We start from the raw sequence: 16344 nt of genomic DNA on the forward strand, positions 1-16344 counted from the left end.
GGCGGTGAAGTCGGTGTCTTTTTTTTTTCCTCTAGCTTTCACTCGGTGGTGTTGCTTAAGATACCACATAAGCCCCAGAGACCCCCATTTCCCCGCTTCCTATCCTTCCTCGCCGGACCCCGAGGCAGGACCTGGCGGGAAGGAAAGGAGAAGCGAATAGAGACCCCATGGCGGGCCTGGCTCCGGGCCGACGTCTGTAGTTGGTTTAGGGGATGAGACTTTTGACAAGGTTGAAAGCTGTGGCGCCAGCCGCCTTATTTCTAGACAAAGCGCATTTTTTCCTCCCCTCCCCCATCCCGGACGAGGATGAGGGGGCCTTCCTTCCCGTCCCGTGCTTGGTCGGCGACTTGGGCCTCCAGGGAGGGCGGTGCATTCTCCCGCATCCGCGGAGCCGAGTGTCCGCAGACTGCGGCGGGCGCTCCGTTACGTGGCCGCCGCCGGGTGGGGAGAGGCTCGGGCCCCGTGGCGCAGTGCCCTTGAGCCCCCGCGCCGCGGCCTTTGTTTCTCCCCGCGGATGCGCTGACCACGAGGCCCGCGCTCTCGTGTGGCGGGGTTAGGGGCCGGGCGCTAAGGCCTCGTTAAGCCGGGTGGGGTTTAAGGGGAGCGGATGAAAGTGCAGAAATAACTGGTTTGTTTTCAAAAGTGGCACAAAATGTAACTGGAGCATCTCGGTATGTTTTAGTTTTTCAACTAGTGATTGGGAAGGTCTCTTAAGAAGAAACCAAGTTAGAATTAAATTACATAGACGACTGTTCGGATTGTTAATCTCTAGAGGGAAAATTCACACTAATTATTGTAATCGATTGGGCACTTGTCTGATTTTGAACCAGGTTATTTTGCTAGTTTTTTAAAATGCTGACTATGGTTTAAATGGGATTCGGATTGGAAAAAAAAAATTTTTGTCAAATTTTTACCCTGTAAAGCTTTCGCGGATACTAGGTTCTCAGTAAGGTTGTATAGATAAGTTACAGCACTGATATACTCTCAGGCACGTATCACTAGTTTACGCAGAATCTTAAAACTGCTTCTCTATGGATTTGTATATACGTTTGATGACATGAGCTAACTAGGTGGGGGTTGGAATCCAAACAAAAACTTATGTGTAGCTATCTTTTTATGTCTTACAAACTTCTTAACTGTCATGCATTTTTCTAGTAATAGCTCTTCAAGTCTGCAGTAAAAAATGGCCTCCAATAAAACTACATTGGTAAGTTAATGAAAACCTAAAATATTTAAGGATCTAACTCAAACTTTTTTCCTCCCAAAATTATAACTGCATCTCTGTGGTTGGGAAATTACACCCATATATAGTTCCAAATCCCCTCTCCCCCACAACTGTTAATGGGGAGAAGTTAGGAGCAAAAAAGGAAATTATTACATTCACTTGACTTCATAGTGTTTCATTTAAAGAAACCTAATTTTGGGAGGGTAGCACAATGTGAGTTTTACCAAGCATTTTTATCTTGGAAGAAAGATACGCAAATTTATGTGACATGGAAGAAGGTTACAGGTATAGACAGACAAAGCAGTAAAGCCTTGTTGATTACTGATCTCTAAGTTACTCTATATTGAATTCTAGAGAAAGCAGGTATTTTCAGTATTGCCCTGTTTAAAAAACGGATATCTTGTACACTTAGATTGAGATGAAAGTCGTTGTGTCTTTCAAATTGTTTTGGTCACTGTCATGTTTCAAACGTGCTTATTCTAAAATACAGAAGGACTTTAAATCATTGCAGTGCAGTTTTTTTAAATACTTACCATGAAAAACATCACACATGTCTGGAAAAGAGAGAAGACTAGATCTTCTGAGCAATTTTTTTTCTCTCCAGCAGTTCTTAAACCCACAGTTTGCATTCTTAGGTTTCATTAAAAGTTCTACAGATTGTTGACATATGTGTATTCAGCCTTGTTAAGTTACAGATTTTAACTTAAGCACTGAAATATTCACATAAAAATCACGAAATTCAGTTATGGTTCCCACAGTATGTAATTCTAATACATTGTGTTAATAATTGCAAGTATATGAAGGTTAGTGTTTTAACATCTAAATGAACAAAACATTTTGTTTTGGTTTGTGAATTCTCCCCTTGGGTTTCACAACAAAAGGATAAGTTGGTGGGGTTTTTTGTTTGTTTCATCATTAGATTGCACTTTTAAGTCAAACATCCTGAGAAATGTTTAAATATGAAGTATAAAGCCTGTCTGGTGGCATTCTTTATTCCCAGTCATCGATGGGGAAAGGCCAAAGCATCTTCGAACACTTCTCAGGAATGAATTGTCTTTCAAATTTCATAATCAGTAAACCAAAATGTAGATACTTAAATTGGCTTTACAATCACCAGTATCTTTAAAGTATTGGATGGGAAAGGAGCTACCTGTCCCTGAGACTGTGGGGGTAGATAGATAGATACAGAAAGCAAATAGATTCTTCTGTTAAATTGCTCCTGCTTACAGTTTGATAGTCTTAAGTATCTACCTTTCATTTTAAAATAATTTTGTTAAGTGTTGTGAGGTAATGTGTGCTTTAAGTGGGAAAGTGAGTGGATTTTCTCTTGAAAAAGATGAGCATTTGAAACTAGCTTACGAGTGCTATAGTAAATATTTTGTTTCCTCTGCTAAATTTTTTTTATCTTTTAATTTTCTGTGTTTATTTTGTCTCTTCTTTACTCCGTTAGCCTCTTAACTTTCTTGGATGTAGTTTGTTTTTCATTTAGGATCAGTATCTAGTAAGCTTTTGTTAAGTTTTCTTCTTTCTTCCCACTGCCACTACCTTTGTTGTACTATACAGAGGCAGAAAGTTATTGGACTGAGTATCTTGACTAATGAAAGTTATACGGCCTAACATGGAGAATGATATTCAACAAAATCAGATGCTGGCTGCATTATTTAAATTTCACAGGGTTTTTATTTCTTTCATAGGATATTTATTTAGAAGTGTGTGTATACACTTCTAAATGATTATATATTTTTTGATGTCCTTTGTAATCTTGAGGCATTGGTGTTAATTTTCCCTGCTTTCATGCAATGTGCGGGATGACTTTAGTAATTGGACAATTAAGATTTTTTTTTAAATAGCACCTGTTTTAAGGTGAAATGATTCCAAGATGAGCATAATGTGGGGTTTCCCCCGTTAGTCTCCATTTTGAGTTATTGGAAAGTAGAGGGATCTTGGTGTCCTGCTTCTCTCAAATAGTGTTAAACACACACAGACACACACACTTAAAACCTTGTTTTAAGTGAATTTCGTTGACCAGTTTAGAGTCTTTCTCTTGAGAAACCAGGAAAAAAAGGATTTTTTTTCTCATTAGAGAATTAAAATGATCCAGCATTTTGGCCTCTTGAAGTTAACAGTGTTATAGATTTGTTCCAAGTGGTCAGTAATATCTACTGAAATTATGGGGAAACGATTTTGTCCTTAACCTACTTATGGTCTCCTTGGTTGACCCTGCAATTGATATCAGGGTTCTGAACCACGTTTTCGTTCTGCAGCTATCTTTTCTCTTTATTGTTCAGATTTTAACGTTGGTGTTTGAATTGAAAAAGGGGGTCTTAGCGTTTGGGAGCTATATTTTTAATGAGTCTATGGTTCACCTAATAAGACCTGTCGCTGTTACTCTCCTTTGTATTAGTCTCTAGTAGTTTCTAATAGTCGTTTTTTGCTGTCTTGTAGTTAACAATGAGTGAAAACTTGACTATACTTGGTCTTGTAGACTATGTAGAAATAAAACTAGGAAAAGAAAACAATTTTCAAGAGAAATGTCTTTGATTGAATTATTTCAGTGAAGGGTAGTGGGGGATATAGGTTTGAGCTAAACCCACAGAATCAACCATTCCTTTATTTTGCTGATTATCTGTTAACTTTTTCAGAAAGTGTTTGCTTTGGGATATAAAAGTGAAAATTTAGGTGTTAAATGCAATGATAATATCAGCAGTTTTAGCCTTTAAAATGTACTCAAAAATCAAACAAGAAAAAGACATTTCTTAAATCTCTCTCTTTTGTTTTAGCAAAAAATGGGAAAGAAGCAAAACGGAAAGAGTAAAAAAGTTGAAGAGGCAGAACCTGAAGAATTTGTAGTAGAAAAGGTGCTGGACCGCCGTGTAGTGAACGGGAAGGTGGAGTATTTCCTGAAGTGGAAGGGATTTACAGAGTAAGAAATCTCAGTGCTTTTATTATATGTTTAACTGTACTTAAGTAGTGTTTAAAATTTGTTTTTAGCTTAAAAATCTTTTTACCCATTTTTTCATAGGTTTCTCTGAATTTAAAGGCACCTATAATTCAGGGTATCTTGTTTAAAGAGTCAAGGCTTTAGCCTGCAATTGTAAACAAGTAGATTTGAGACTAGTTGATTACCTTGGAGAGTCAAATTTATATAATTATATAGAGTACAGGTTGCTTTTTTTAATGTAATTGGATACTGTGCTAATTAATTGTTTCCCTACAGTGGACATTAAAAAATATTGAAGCTATATAAGGTATACTAGTGGGTCTTAAACAGAAGTGCTCATCAAAATTCAGATCCTACCCTAGGCTTACTATTCTAATCTCTAAGTAGAGCCTAGGTATTTTTTAAGCGACCTGGTTCTTCATGTTCCCTCTTACTAATTGCTAACAAAACAGTCTTTATAATGTTACTGTTTTGTGAATAACTTACACGCAGAAATTATACTCAAACTTTATCATGTACAGTTTACTTGAATTTTAATCTTACACCACAAAAACAGCAAGACTCTGAGCAGTGACTATTGAAAATGGATAGGTGGAGGTGGACAACAGTTTTCTGAGCTTGGTTGAGATGGGGAGTATGATGGTTCTCTTACCTACTGCTGCTTTTACCATTCACATTTAAAATCACCTCCACAGCAATTTGGGAATTATGATTTGAGTGGAAGATTTATGTTTCTCTGTTCTATTTTTGCAGTACCCTTAGTTGAGCTTAAATATATATATGTAAGTTTGTGATTTAGGCACTAGAAAAAAATTTCTTACAATTAGAACCAAGTCTGCAGTATTTTAAGTAAGACTTAACCAATTTGCTAAAGAAGTGATTACCCTCATATGGCAGACAGTTTTGTGGGGTTTTGTTTGTTTTATCCTTTGAGGCATTAAAAGCTGTTTGTCTCTGTATCTTACCCATTAAAACACTGGAAGATTAACTCCTCCCTCTTTCTCTCCATGGTTGAGGCCACTAGTGTGACTAAGGACCTGCTATCTTCTGTATAATGTATTAGGTAATATTTTATTGAAATAACATTACAGAATGGAGGCTCCACTTTAGCTCTTTTGTCCTCCTCCACTCTTAAGTCTGCCAATTTTAGAGTCTCGGGACATCAACAGACCTTGTTGTAACCAGAGGTTTAAAGCATCTTTCCTAGCATCTCTAAAATGATTCATTTCATTGTGTGTAGTTCTGTAAAAGTTTTTTGGATCAAAGCACACAAAGTTGGCAATCTTGTCACAAATGTTGTAGGCTGATCTCACTTTCACATTTGGTAATTGACATTCATTTTCTTTCCAGCCCTTCTGAAAAACATGAAAATGGTCATATTGGCCTTATATCAGAGATTGGCAAGCTTTTTCCCTAAAGAGCCCATATTAGAAGACAGTCTGAGCTTTGGGGGCTTTGGCTTTCTGTCCCAGCTACTTTGTGACTATAGTACAAAAGCAACAATAGGCAATATAGTAAACAGTGTTCATAATAATGCTTTTGCTTATGGATCCCCAAAACATGATTTTTATTTTGAAATCTTTTCCCAACCAATTAAAAATGTGAAAAAACATTCTTTCTTCATTTCCCACTTTGAGTAGAATTGAAATACTGCAGCAGAAATTGAAAATACTGTCTCATGTTTGAGAATGCTTCTGAATTATGTTTTTTAAAACACAGTATTGGAGGCCTTAACCCTAGGCACTAACTGATAAAGTAATTTGGGGTGGGATCCAGAATTCACTCTTCTGAAAGAAAGTAAGAAATTCCAAAGTGAATTGTCCATGTAACTTGGAAAAATATTAGCTGCATTTATTCCGCTAATCAGGTTCAGTTACTTGGGAGGTAATACAGCACATTACCCGCTTAGCACAAACTGTGGGAGTAGACACAAAATGAAGTACAGATTCTTCATGTAGGGGGTAGGAGGTAGAGGGAAGTATCTGCAGTACAGAGGGCTTTTTGTCGGGTATTATTAAATTGATCTGGACAGTGGTTATTAACCAAGAACTTTTTTTTTTTTTTTTTTAAACAACACAGCGCAGACAATACTTGGGAACCTGAAGAAAATTTAGATTGTCCAGAGTTAATTGAAGCATTTCTTAATTCTCAAAAAGCTGGTAAAGAAAAAGATGGAACAAAAAGAAAATCTTTGTCTGACAGTGAATCTGATGATAGCAAATCAAAGAAGAAAAGAGATGCTGTAAGTATAAAACATTGGCCAGCAGACTGGCTTCTTTGTAAAAGGATGGCTTGATTTTTTAAAATACTTTTTAAGACACGAGTACTTCAAAAATATCATTAAAAAGGCTCTTTAAATACTTAGGATGAAAGGAGAGGCATGATTTAACCCTACATTGTGTAAATGTCCAGTAAGCACTTACATTTCTTTAAATCATTGTGCTACTGTTATTTTGGGTACATTGAAGGATTTGGCGCCAGATGAGACAATTTCCTCTGATCTAAACCAGCTGTATTAAATAAAAACAATACAAAGTTAGATCATCGAAAATCACTTACAATACAGTGAAAACAATCTACATCACACGCTCTGATTATCAGTCATTAGTGAGTGGTAGTGACCAAAACTTTGGTGTATGATCCTTGGTATTCCCCAAAAATACTTTGATTTTGAAGTATATAATCTTGCATAATAGTTTTTTTATTGGCATGAATTGAGAAAACTGGTTCATTCACTGCGTGTGTATTTTGAATCAACCTTTGCTTTATTGGTTTTTCTGTGGCTTTGGGCAAATTACATCCTTGCCTCTACCCTCAACTTTAAAACTGATTATACTTGCCCTACCTTTTGGCCTAACATGGTAATTTAGGGGAAAATGTTGGGTCTGAATTATATCTAGGCTTGGGGACCTAATATACAATACAGATTTATTGATCAGGACTTTGGATTTAAAAATAGGTAATTTGAACTATAAGTACTTTACAGATAGTCCAATAACTTAATGTCAACTCTGTCAAGATCGTAGGTGTATTATCTTTGTTTTTATAGAAGGAAAACAGATGGGGGCTACAGATTTGGTTCTGAATGCTTTAGCAACCAAAGCAAAAAGGTGGCAATGTTAAGAATCATTTATAAGTAAATTGAAAGTCTACCACATGCTCCACAGAAGCACCATTTAATAACAGTGTTGTTTAGTTGCTAAGTCCTGTGGTACTCTCTTGGAACCCCATGGACTGTGTAGCCTGCCAGGCTTTTCTGTCCATGGGATTTCCCACGGAAGAATACTGAAGTAGGTTGCCATTTACTTCTCCAGGGGATCTTCCTGACCCAGGAATCGGACCCCCATCTCCTGCATTCGCCAGTGAATTCTTTTACCACTGAGCCATCAGGGAACAATGGTTATCCTGTTTTGTGCCCATGTAATGTGCCAGGCAGTGTTCTGAATAACTGAATTTGCGTTTCAGATACTTTGAAATGTCTGTGAAACATAGTATTAATAGTATGTATTTTATGGAAAATGAACCTGAATCACAAGTTAACTTGCCCAAAGCCACAAAGGTTAGGGGCATCATTATAACCTAGGCAGTCGGACTCCAGAGCTTGAGGTAATGATGTAAAAGTCTCATGGGGAGAAAAAGGATTTGTTACACTCTAGAAAATGGCAACCCACTCCAGTACTCTTGCCTGGAAAATCCCATGGATGGACGAGCCTGGTAGGCTGCAGTGCATGGGGTCGCTAAGAGTTGGACATGACTGAGCGACTTTTCACTTTCCTGCATTGGAGAAGGAAATGGCAACCCACTCCAGTGTTCTTGCCTGGAGAAACCCAGGGCCTGGGGAGCCTCGTGGGCTGCTATGGGGTCACACAGAGTCGGACATGACTGAAGTGACTTGGCAGCAGCAGAAAATTCTCAAGGATCCCAAAAAACTTGTTTATATGGATTGTAACTGTCAGTACTAACTGCATTTGAAATTAAAGTAGAAATTTATAAAATACCATGTTTTCAGTTAAGAATAACAAGGCCTGGCATTTTACATTTTTGCAAATTTTGTCTGTGTTTGTCTTAATAAGACTTTAGTTCAGTATTCAGTTTGCTGTGATATGTTGCTTGGTAGAAGTATGTGAATATTATGTGAAGTCACAGATACATGAAAAGAGGAGATCATGAAGATAAATAGTCCAGAAGGTTTTCGGCATCCCTGGGGGTCCCTCAGACCATACTTTTGAGAGCCACAGGTTTATTTTTATAAGGTTTGTTATCATTCAGATTGATTACAGCACTGATTACTGTCGGTTTTTTTAAACTTTTTACAGTTTTGCTATTTATGCTTTTAAAAATATGTAATTTAGACTGATTCCTAGAAGTAATTTGAAATACTACTTTCAAGAATTTTGTAATCATTAATTAAAAATAAGAGATTTGGTTTTTTTCCTGCTTTGTGTCTTTGAAAAAAATTGTTTTCTTGATTTATGATTCAGAATATTTTTATAGACATCCAGATTTATTTTTTCTGCTTATAAGTTTAATGGAAATTAAAAGGTGTTTAGTACTCTTGCTCTAATCATTGTTTCACTATCAGAAGGCTATATGTCATGAAGACAAATTGGAAGTTAATATTAGTTTGCTCTATGATGAAATGTGTGGAAACATTTATATAATCATTTAACTTTTTCTTAACAGGCTGATAAACCAAGAGGTTTTGCCAGAGGTCTTGATCCAGAACGAATAATTGGTGCCACAGACAGCAGTGGAGAATTAATGTTCCTCATGAAATGGTGAGTGTGAATTGCTGTTATATTTTAAAGTAAGAATAGATATGTTTTTTATTTAAAAAAAAAAAAACTTGTGAATTTTTTAAAAACCTGTCTATCTAGGCTTTATAAATAGTTCACAATCATTAGGTAGCAAGTTGGTTTTAGTCACTAAGTCATGGCTGACTCTTTGCAACTCCAAGGACTATTGCCCACCAGGCTGCTCTATCCATGGATTTTCCAAGCAAGAATACTAGAGTGGGTTGCCAGGGATTAGACCTTTGTCTCCTACACTGGCAGGCAGATTCTTGGCACTGAGCCACCAGGGAAGCTCTAGGTAGAAAGTAGTTATCTGTTGAAAGAATGATTCGCTTTTACTTAGCTAAAGCAGAGATTAGCAAACTGACCTGTCTTGGAAAATGCAATTTTATTGGAACACAGCTACGAGTAACCACATAACCCTCTTGAAGCACTTAAACATGTTTTGATTGAATTACGATTTTTTAAATGCATGGTTGTCACTTGACAAAAAAATGTTTAGGCTTTTTAACTGAATACTTTTTTTTCTCATGACAGGAAAGATTCTGATGAGGCGGACTTGGTACTGGCAAAAGAGGCAAATATGAAGTGTCCTCAAATTGTAATTGCTTTTTATGAAGAGAGGCTAACTTGGCATTCTTGTCCGGAAGATGAGGCTCAATAATTGTTTGCATTGCCTTTTATATATATTTATATATATATATAAAACGTGGGTCTTGGTTTTTTGATTTATTAGTGTGAAGAAATAACTACATTCTAATGAAAATCAGGTTTGATACGTTTGTTTTGAAGTAATATTGGGGAAGTTACATTGGGTTTTTTGTTTTTTTCCATCTGTAGCACTGGTTACTTTGAACAAATAAAAGCTTTCTGTAGTTGCCTCCTTCAGTAGGAAAGAATTTGATACCATGATATATTATTTCCTCAGCATTAGAGAACAGTTCTTCTAAATGTTGGAGGAAATCTTCATAGTCATTACTCAATCAGAATTTAGAATTTGCATTTAACTCATATATGCCTGAGGACCATTCTAAGTTTTTTATATGTGTATACATAAAAGACATATGTAAATTGTTTGGGAGTTAATTTTTTGTTGTGGTTTTTGTTTTGGTAAATATATTTAAACAACAGCCTTTGATAACCATGGATAAGCCCATGTTCTGGAATTACATCATTTTGAGCAATATAAGAAATGACTTCAACTTAGATAAAAATTTAAGTCTTAACCTTTCAAATTAAATAATTTTGCAATTAATTAGATAAATTAAGGAGTTTAAATTGGGGTAATTTTTTAAAGCATCCCTATCAGAATCTGCATATAAATGCAGTTTTATATGCAGAAACCCTGGAAGGAAAATTTTTATCACTATCAACAACCTTCCCAACCAAATGAAAAAAGTAGAAAAATTCTAGTATGTTTTAATATAGCAAAGCAAAACTTAGTTAAATGGACACTTGATGGTTCCTTTTGGTGAACCATTGTTTTACAAGAAATTGAAGTCTCTGTGCTATATTTAGGAAATGTTGTGATACATGGGATGTCTCAGATTTGTTCATGGAAACCTAATCAGATAGTTTAAAAATATTGGCAGTTTATGATCTACAGGAATAAATGAGTGAACAAACTTTTCTAATCTATGCTTGACCTACATGTTTTTTCAGACTTGACTCCGATCCATTCCTTACACAAAGGCTCAATTTTCTCAGTATTTTGGGTTACTAGTTCAGCAGAAGCCAATAAAAACAATAACTTTGTAGTAATCAGAATGTTATTCAACTGTATATTGTTTACTTTATTGTAAATACTGGTGAACAGTGGTCAATAAATAGTTTTATATTCCTTTAAAAAAAATAAAAAAATAAAACAACACAAAGTTTTCAAGAACCCATCATAGGAAATGATTTAAAGAGAATTAGGTTAGTGCTTCATTTTTAAAAACAATGCAGTGTATCAAAAAGCTAGGTTAATAAAAAGCAAGTGATTCCAGTATTCTAAGAGGAATATCATACAAGTTGTATTTCTCAAACTGAAGGTTAATGCAGTCATTTTCCTTTCAAAGAAAACATTACATTTTGGTTAAATTACTCATGTAATGGGCTCAAATTCTCCCTTTATTCAGATAGGCGATTAAAAAAAAATAGTTTGAAATCAGCAACATTTGCATTTCCTCACTGTTTGATACGTTGTAGTTTTGTTGTTTAGTCACAAAGTCAGGCCCTACTCTTTGCAACCCCATGGACTGTAGCCCACCAGGCTTCTCCGTCCATGGGATTCTCTCGGCAAGAATTCTGGAGTGGGTTGCCATTTCCTTCTCCAGGGAATCAGGAATCTTCCTGACCCAGGGATCAAACCCACATTTCCTGCACTGGCAAGCAGAGTCTTACTACTGAGTTTCCAGGGAAGTCCAGTGTTTGATATAGTGAAATTCAAAAGACAGAGAAACTTGGTTCCAACCAGGATTACTAGTTTTCATGTCCTTCTACCTCCCCATCACATGTACTGGCTTTGTTTACCCTGACAAGGAGACTAGGTAGCCACATAGACAGATGCTACCTAAGAGTGTAAACACAAATTGGATGCAAACATGGACAAATGGGAGCAGTTTTAATGCAAAGATGAGAATGAATTTTTTCCTCTTTGAAAAATTCCCCTTAATATACTTATAGTGTTTGTTTATTAGAGTATAATTGGTTTACAGTGTTGTGTTAGTGAGTTTTAACAGAAGAAAAATAAATGAATTGGCACAGTTAGAAAGTCCGTTTCCGCTTTCTCAGTTGTGCTTTCTAAATTAGAACTGTTTGCTAATGGATGAATTTTATAGACATGAGTATGCCATTCTCTTAAATGTGATAGAAATATGAATCCAAATGGTTACTAAAGATTAGGAAAAAATATGGAGTTTCTATCTAGTTAATCTAAACACACATATACAACTTATTTCTCATATGTTGAAATAAATTGAATTATGAAAGAAAAAGGAAAGGAATGAAGGGAGGATAGGGAAGAGAATTTACATGTATTGAGCTCTGTGAGTTCAAGTTGGATAAAAACCAATATTGGTACATCCAGCTGCCTATACCACACGCTCCCAGGATTCATCTGTGTTCATGGGTTGCTCATGTTGGTAGTGCTCACACTGTAATATTCAATCTGATGGATGGGCCAGCTGTGCCCCAGCTCAGCTCTGCCTCCTGCAGAACAACGAGCACCCCCTCCCAAAATGTATGAACATTTTACTAGGGAAAATAAACAAGCTTTTATAAGTGCAATTGTTGGCTGAGGGTCTAACTTTCATCTGTAATCTCTGTGATTATGGAACAGCAATTTTTTGTTACATTTGTGTAACTTTCAATTTATCAATCATCAGTATTTTTGTAAACTTCTTATCACTTGGATTGGTCTTCTCAGAACATTACAGAAGTCATAGAGATTCTTTTTTTAACCTCTTTTTTATCTAAATAAATCGGAAGCCTCTTATAGACAGTGATTCAATTGCTCCCTGTTTTGTACATAAGATGAACTAGTAAGGTATAAGATCCATTTGTCCATTCTTGTTCTGCCTGTCTTAAACTTCCTCTTCTTGGCTAGATAGTGTCTCTACTTTAAATAATTCCTTTCCAAATAATCCTACCACTTTTCCCGTACATAATGCCTCCAAAAGAGTTGCAAATAAGATAAGAAGAATGCTTGACATAGAGCAACAGTCCTAATTTTTAACCCCGTGTCTGCCACTAAGTAGCAATGTATGCGACGCTGGTGGCAACGGATGGTGAAGGGCCCTGGGATTTTGCAACCTTTCTGGGCCTCAGTTTTCTTATTTGTGAATGGAGGGGGGTAAACCAGTTGAGCTCCGAAACTCTTATTGCTCTGCTATTCTGTCTTTTTTTTTTTTTTAAGTTATTGGAGTACAGTTGCTTTACAATGTTGTGTTAGTCTCAGGTGTACAGCAAAGTGAATTAGTTATGCATATGCATATGACCACTTTTCTTTAGATTCTTTTCCCATATAGGCCATTATTGAATACTGAGTAGAATTCCCCGTGGTATACAATAGGCCCTTATTAATGATCTATTTTGTATATAGTAGTGTGTACATGTCAGTCCCAGTCTCCCAGTTTATCCCTTCTCCCTTTCCCTCCAGTAACCATAAGTTTGTTTTATCTATATTTTCTATTTCTATTTTGTAGATAAGTTCATTTGTACCCTTTTTAGATTCCACCTAAAAGTAATATCATACGATATTTGCCTTTCTCTGTCTCACTTCATTTAGTATTCTGTCATTTGTGATCGTCTCTAAGAGATCTTCTGACCTAGAAGTTCTACGAGTCTCTAGCTCTGTTAGGTTAGTAACCGTGCACAGCTGCTCTGTGTGGTCCTGGAAGTTGTGTCGAGGTGCTCCTGTGGCCTTGGGAAGATGCGAAGGGGAACCCAGCAGTCTGTTTCAGACAGCTCACTTTGATCTATTTCAGAGGTGGGCCTTCCTGAATAAGATTTCGATTGAAGAAAGGGTTCTATGTTTTTGATTTTTTTTTTTTATTGAAAACCTTACGTAGTAGATTAAGAAACTTTCTTTAAAATTGTGTAAACATACATTGACGGTTATGGTCTAGAATTAAAGACTGAATTGCTGTGTAACGATCAATCTAAAATATCTTAGGAAACTCATTTGGAACTGTCTTGCAGGGGATATCAGCTTTAGTCGCTGTTCAACTGAGAATTAAGCCGACACATCAGGAGAAAATGATTAGGCAGGGGGGAATATGTTTTATATGAATTTTAGGTTCTACAGAGTGCAGTGACTTCTACTTGAGAGTCTGAGAAAATTCCTTCCAGGCTGCAGTGAAGCATAATTATGAGGACAGGTAGCAGTTATTTCATATCTGCTTTCTCTGCAAATAAAAAAGACTTGTCAACTTTAATGATAGTTTCCCTACTTTGGGGGCTTCCCTGTGGCTCAGCTGGTAAAGAAACCATCTGCAGTGTGGGAGACCTGGGTTTGATCCCTGGGTTGGGAAGATCCCCTAGAGAAGGGAAAGGCTACCCACTCCAGTATTGTGACCTGGAGAATTCCATGGACTGTGCAGTCCATGGGGTTGCAAAGAGTCAGACACGACTGAGTGACTTTCACACTCATACTCATGACTTACAGAATTCTACTAATTCTACTAATGTCAGACTATTGCTTTATGGCACTTATAGCACTAGGCTTTCAGGTGGTATTCAATAGACGCTTGACTGATTGAATAGGGTATCAAGAAGGCAGAAGCTGTATTCTAGCAAATCCAGTTAGCCATATGATAAACAAAGAACCATCCAAAAGTCCCATGTCTCAAGAAAAGATTTTCTACATTATTGTTATTAAGGCATTTCCTTGAACCCCACTAACTCAGATTTGTTAAATTTATAATGAAGGACCCAAAAGGAAGCTAATACCCAATCTTCATTCTCTTTCTTCTTCTTTTAGGCCTATTAATACCACTGTTTGGCTCCATAATATGTACAGACTGTTTACTGAAGGCTGCTCAATAAAACTAACGATTCTTTATAACGCTGTTTGAGATAAAAGCCTATTACAAGTTAGAAAGGAAACTTACATGTTGCTTTTGGAATAATGCCATTCTGCCCCACCTCTCAGGCCATAATACCCCTCCAGAGCACTTCTTCAGTGAACGATGGTGTTCAGGCTCTCCTTGGTTCATGCCTGTTCTTTTCACTGAGCTTATCCTGTTAAGTATCTAAAATCAATATCACATCGTTGTTTTATATCTAAGAAAGAAGTTCTGGAAAACAATCCTCTCAAAAGCTCATTTCAAGCATCATAACAATTATTTGATATCACCTTTAGAGGATCTGCTGGAGAAGGAAATGGAAACCCACTCATCTTCTTGCCTGGAGAATCCCATGGACAGAAGAGCCTGGTGGGTTACGGTCCATGGGGTCGCAGAGAGTCAGACACGACTGAAGCAACTTAGTATGCATGCATGCGCATAGAGGATCTCCTATTGAGAGGAGGATTTTATCATTTAAAATCCATTCTGCCCACTCTTTGTGTACATTTTCCTTTAGATGTTAAATAACATGTGGCTGACAGTTCTCAAGTCCTAGAAATCAGAATCTTTTTTCACGCTCTAACATTCTTTAGGACAGTCCCTCTTTTATTAGACTTAGAGATATCCATTGTTATGTACACTGACTTCTCAAGATTTCAGACAAAGACTCCTAGCAGGGCATCCCAGCAGCCTGGATGGCAGTCTTTTCCAGGGAAACACCTGAGGAAACAAGTCACCTACCCAAATCTATTGCTTCCAGGGAAGAAAGCCCCATGAGTCTCCTGGTCAGGCCTCTCACACCCCCACATACATACATCCACACACTCTCACAATTAGACACTGCAATTAAGCTGAAGGGGTTTGTGAACTCAGGTTGTCAGTTACCTAACAGGTTCCGCTTACACACAAAGCATAATTGCTTTCTCTCTTCCATTATTCTCTCATCCAGGCATTCTTCCATGCTAGTTTATGAGGCTTATGATTTCTGGTTAATGGCCTTCCTAATGCATTTTGGATTCTCTGTCTTGTTATTTTGTTCACTTAATTTCCAGCCACGTGCACTAATTTGGAACCTGAGGTCCCAGGCACAATGTCTTTCTCTAGGTATATTTGAGTTTGGTCTCTATAGGCCTTTTGACTCTTGATTCTGCATTCTAAGTGTGCTTGAATGCTCTACTTTACCAACATTTAACCAGCACAAAAAATAAAATAAAATAAGAGGAAATTCTGGGCTGCGCCTAATCTGAACCCTCTAGTAGAATCAAACACATATAGGGCACGTAAGGGATAAATTTCTATCCACTATGGTCTCTTGAGCTTATTATATTTACCTAGAGTGATGTAACAAACAACTCTAACATGTAGTGGCTTAAAGTAATAATTTACTCTTCTCTCTCATGCATTGGTAGTTCCAGCCTCAGCTGGGCAGTATTCGCTTGAGTCCTTGTATACTAGCAGTCAGATTCTGGCTGAAGTGGAGTTGTCTGAAGACGTCCTTACTGGTGCTCAGCTGCACTGGCTGGACCGGTGGAGACCTAATTGGTCATCTCGGCATGAAACTTCACAAGGCTGCCTTGGGCTTCTCCACAGCATAGTGGTCTAAGAGCAGCTGGGTTTCTTACATGGAGCTGGCCTCCCCAAAGTGAGCATTCCAAAGGCCTCAGGTGGAAGTAGAAAAGCTTTGTGTGACCTAGACTCAGAAGTCACATGGCACCACTTTCTCTACATTGTGTTGGTCAGAGTAGTTATGAACCAGCCCAGATTCAAGCAAGAGGAGGAGCAGACCTTCCCTTTCAAGGAAGGAAAAAAAGGTATTTATTGATGGCTGTCATGGCG

At 37.2% G+C, this 16344-nt stretch overlaps 1 protein-coding gene across 1 annotated transcript; it reads left to right on the top strand.

Moving 5' to 3' along the window:
- Positions 1-6: 6 nt before the first annotated feature.
- Positions 7-10810, top strand: LOC120861970 (chromobox protein homolog 3). The gene is made up of 5 exons (XM_040237919.1): positions 7-1207; positions 4006-4148; positions 6246-6408; positions 8850-8944; positions 9497-10810. The coding sequence occupies exons 1-5, from the start codon at positions 1184-1186 to the stop codon at positions 9621-9623; spliced, it is 552 nt and encodes a 183-aa protein (XP_040093853.1). The 5' UTR covers positions 7-1183; the 3' UTR covers positions 9624-10810.
- Positions 10811-16344: the final 5534 nt, after the last annotated feature.

The sequence above is a fragment of the Oryx dammah genome, unplaced genomic scaffold (assembly GCF_014754425.2).
Source record: "Oryx dammah isolate SB20612 unplaced genomic scaffold, SCBI_Odam_1.1 HiC_scaffold_1, whole genome shotgun sequence".
NCBI classification, from domain to species: domain Eukaryota; kingdom Metazoa; phylum Chordata; class Mammalia; order Artiodactyla; family Bovidae; genus Oryx; species Oryx dammah.

Coding starts and splice junctions, on each gene's coding strand:
- LOC120861970 (XM_040237919.1), top strand. CDS start 1,184: ATGGCCTCCAATAAAACTACATTG. Junction 4,149..6,245: donor AAGTGGAAGGGATTTACAGA/GTAAGAAATCTC, acceptor TAAACAACACAG/CGCAGACAATACTTGGGAAC. Junction 8,945..9,496: donor TTAATGTTCCTCATGAAATG/GTGAGTGTGAAT, acceptor TTCTCATGACAG/GAAAGATTCTGATGAGGCGG.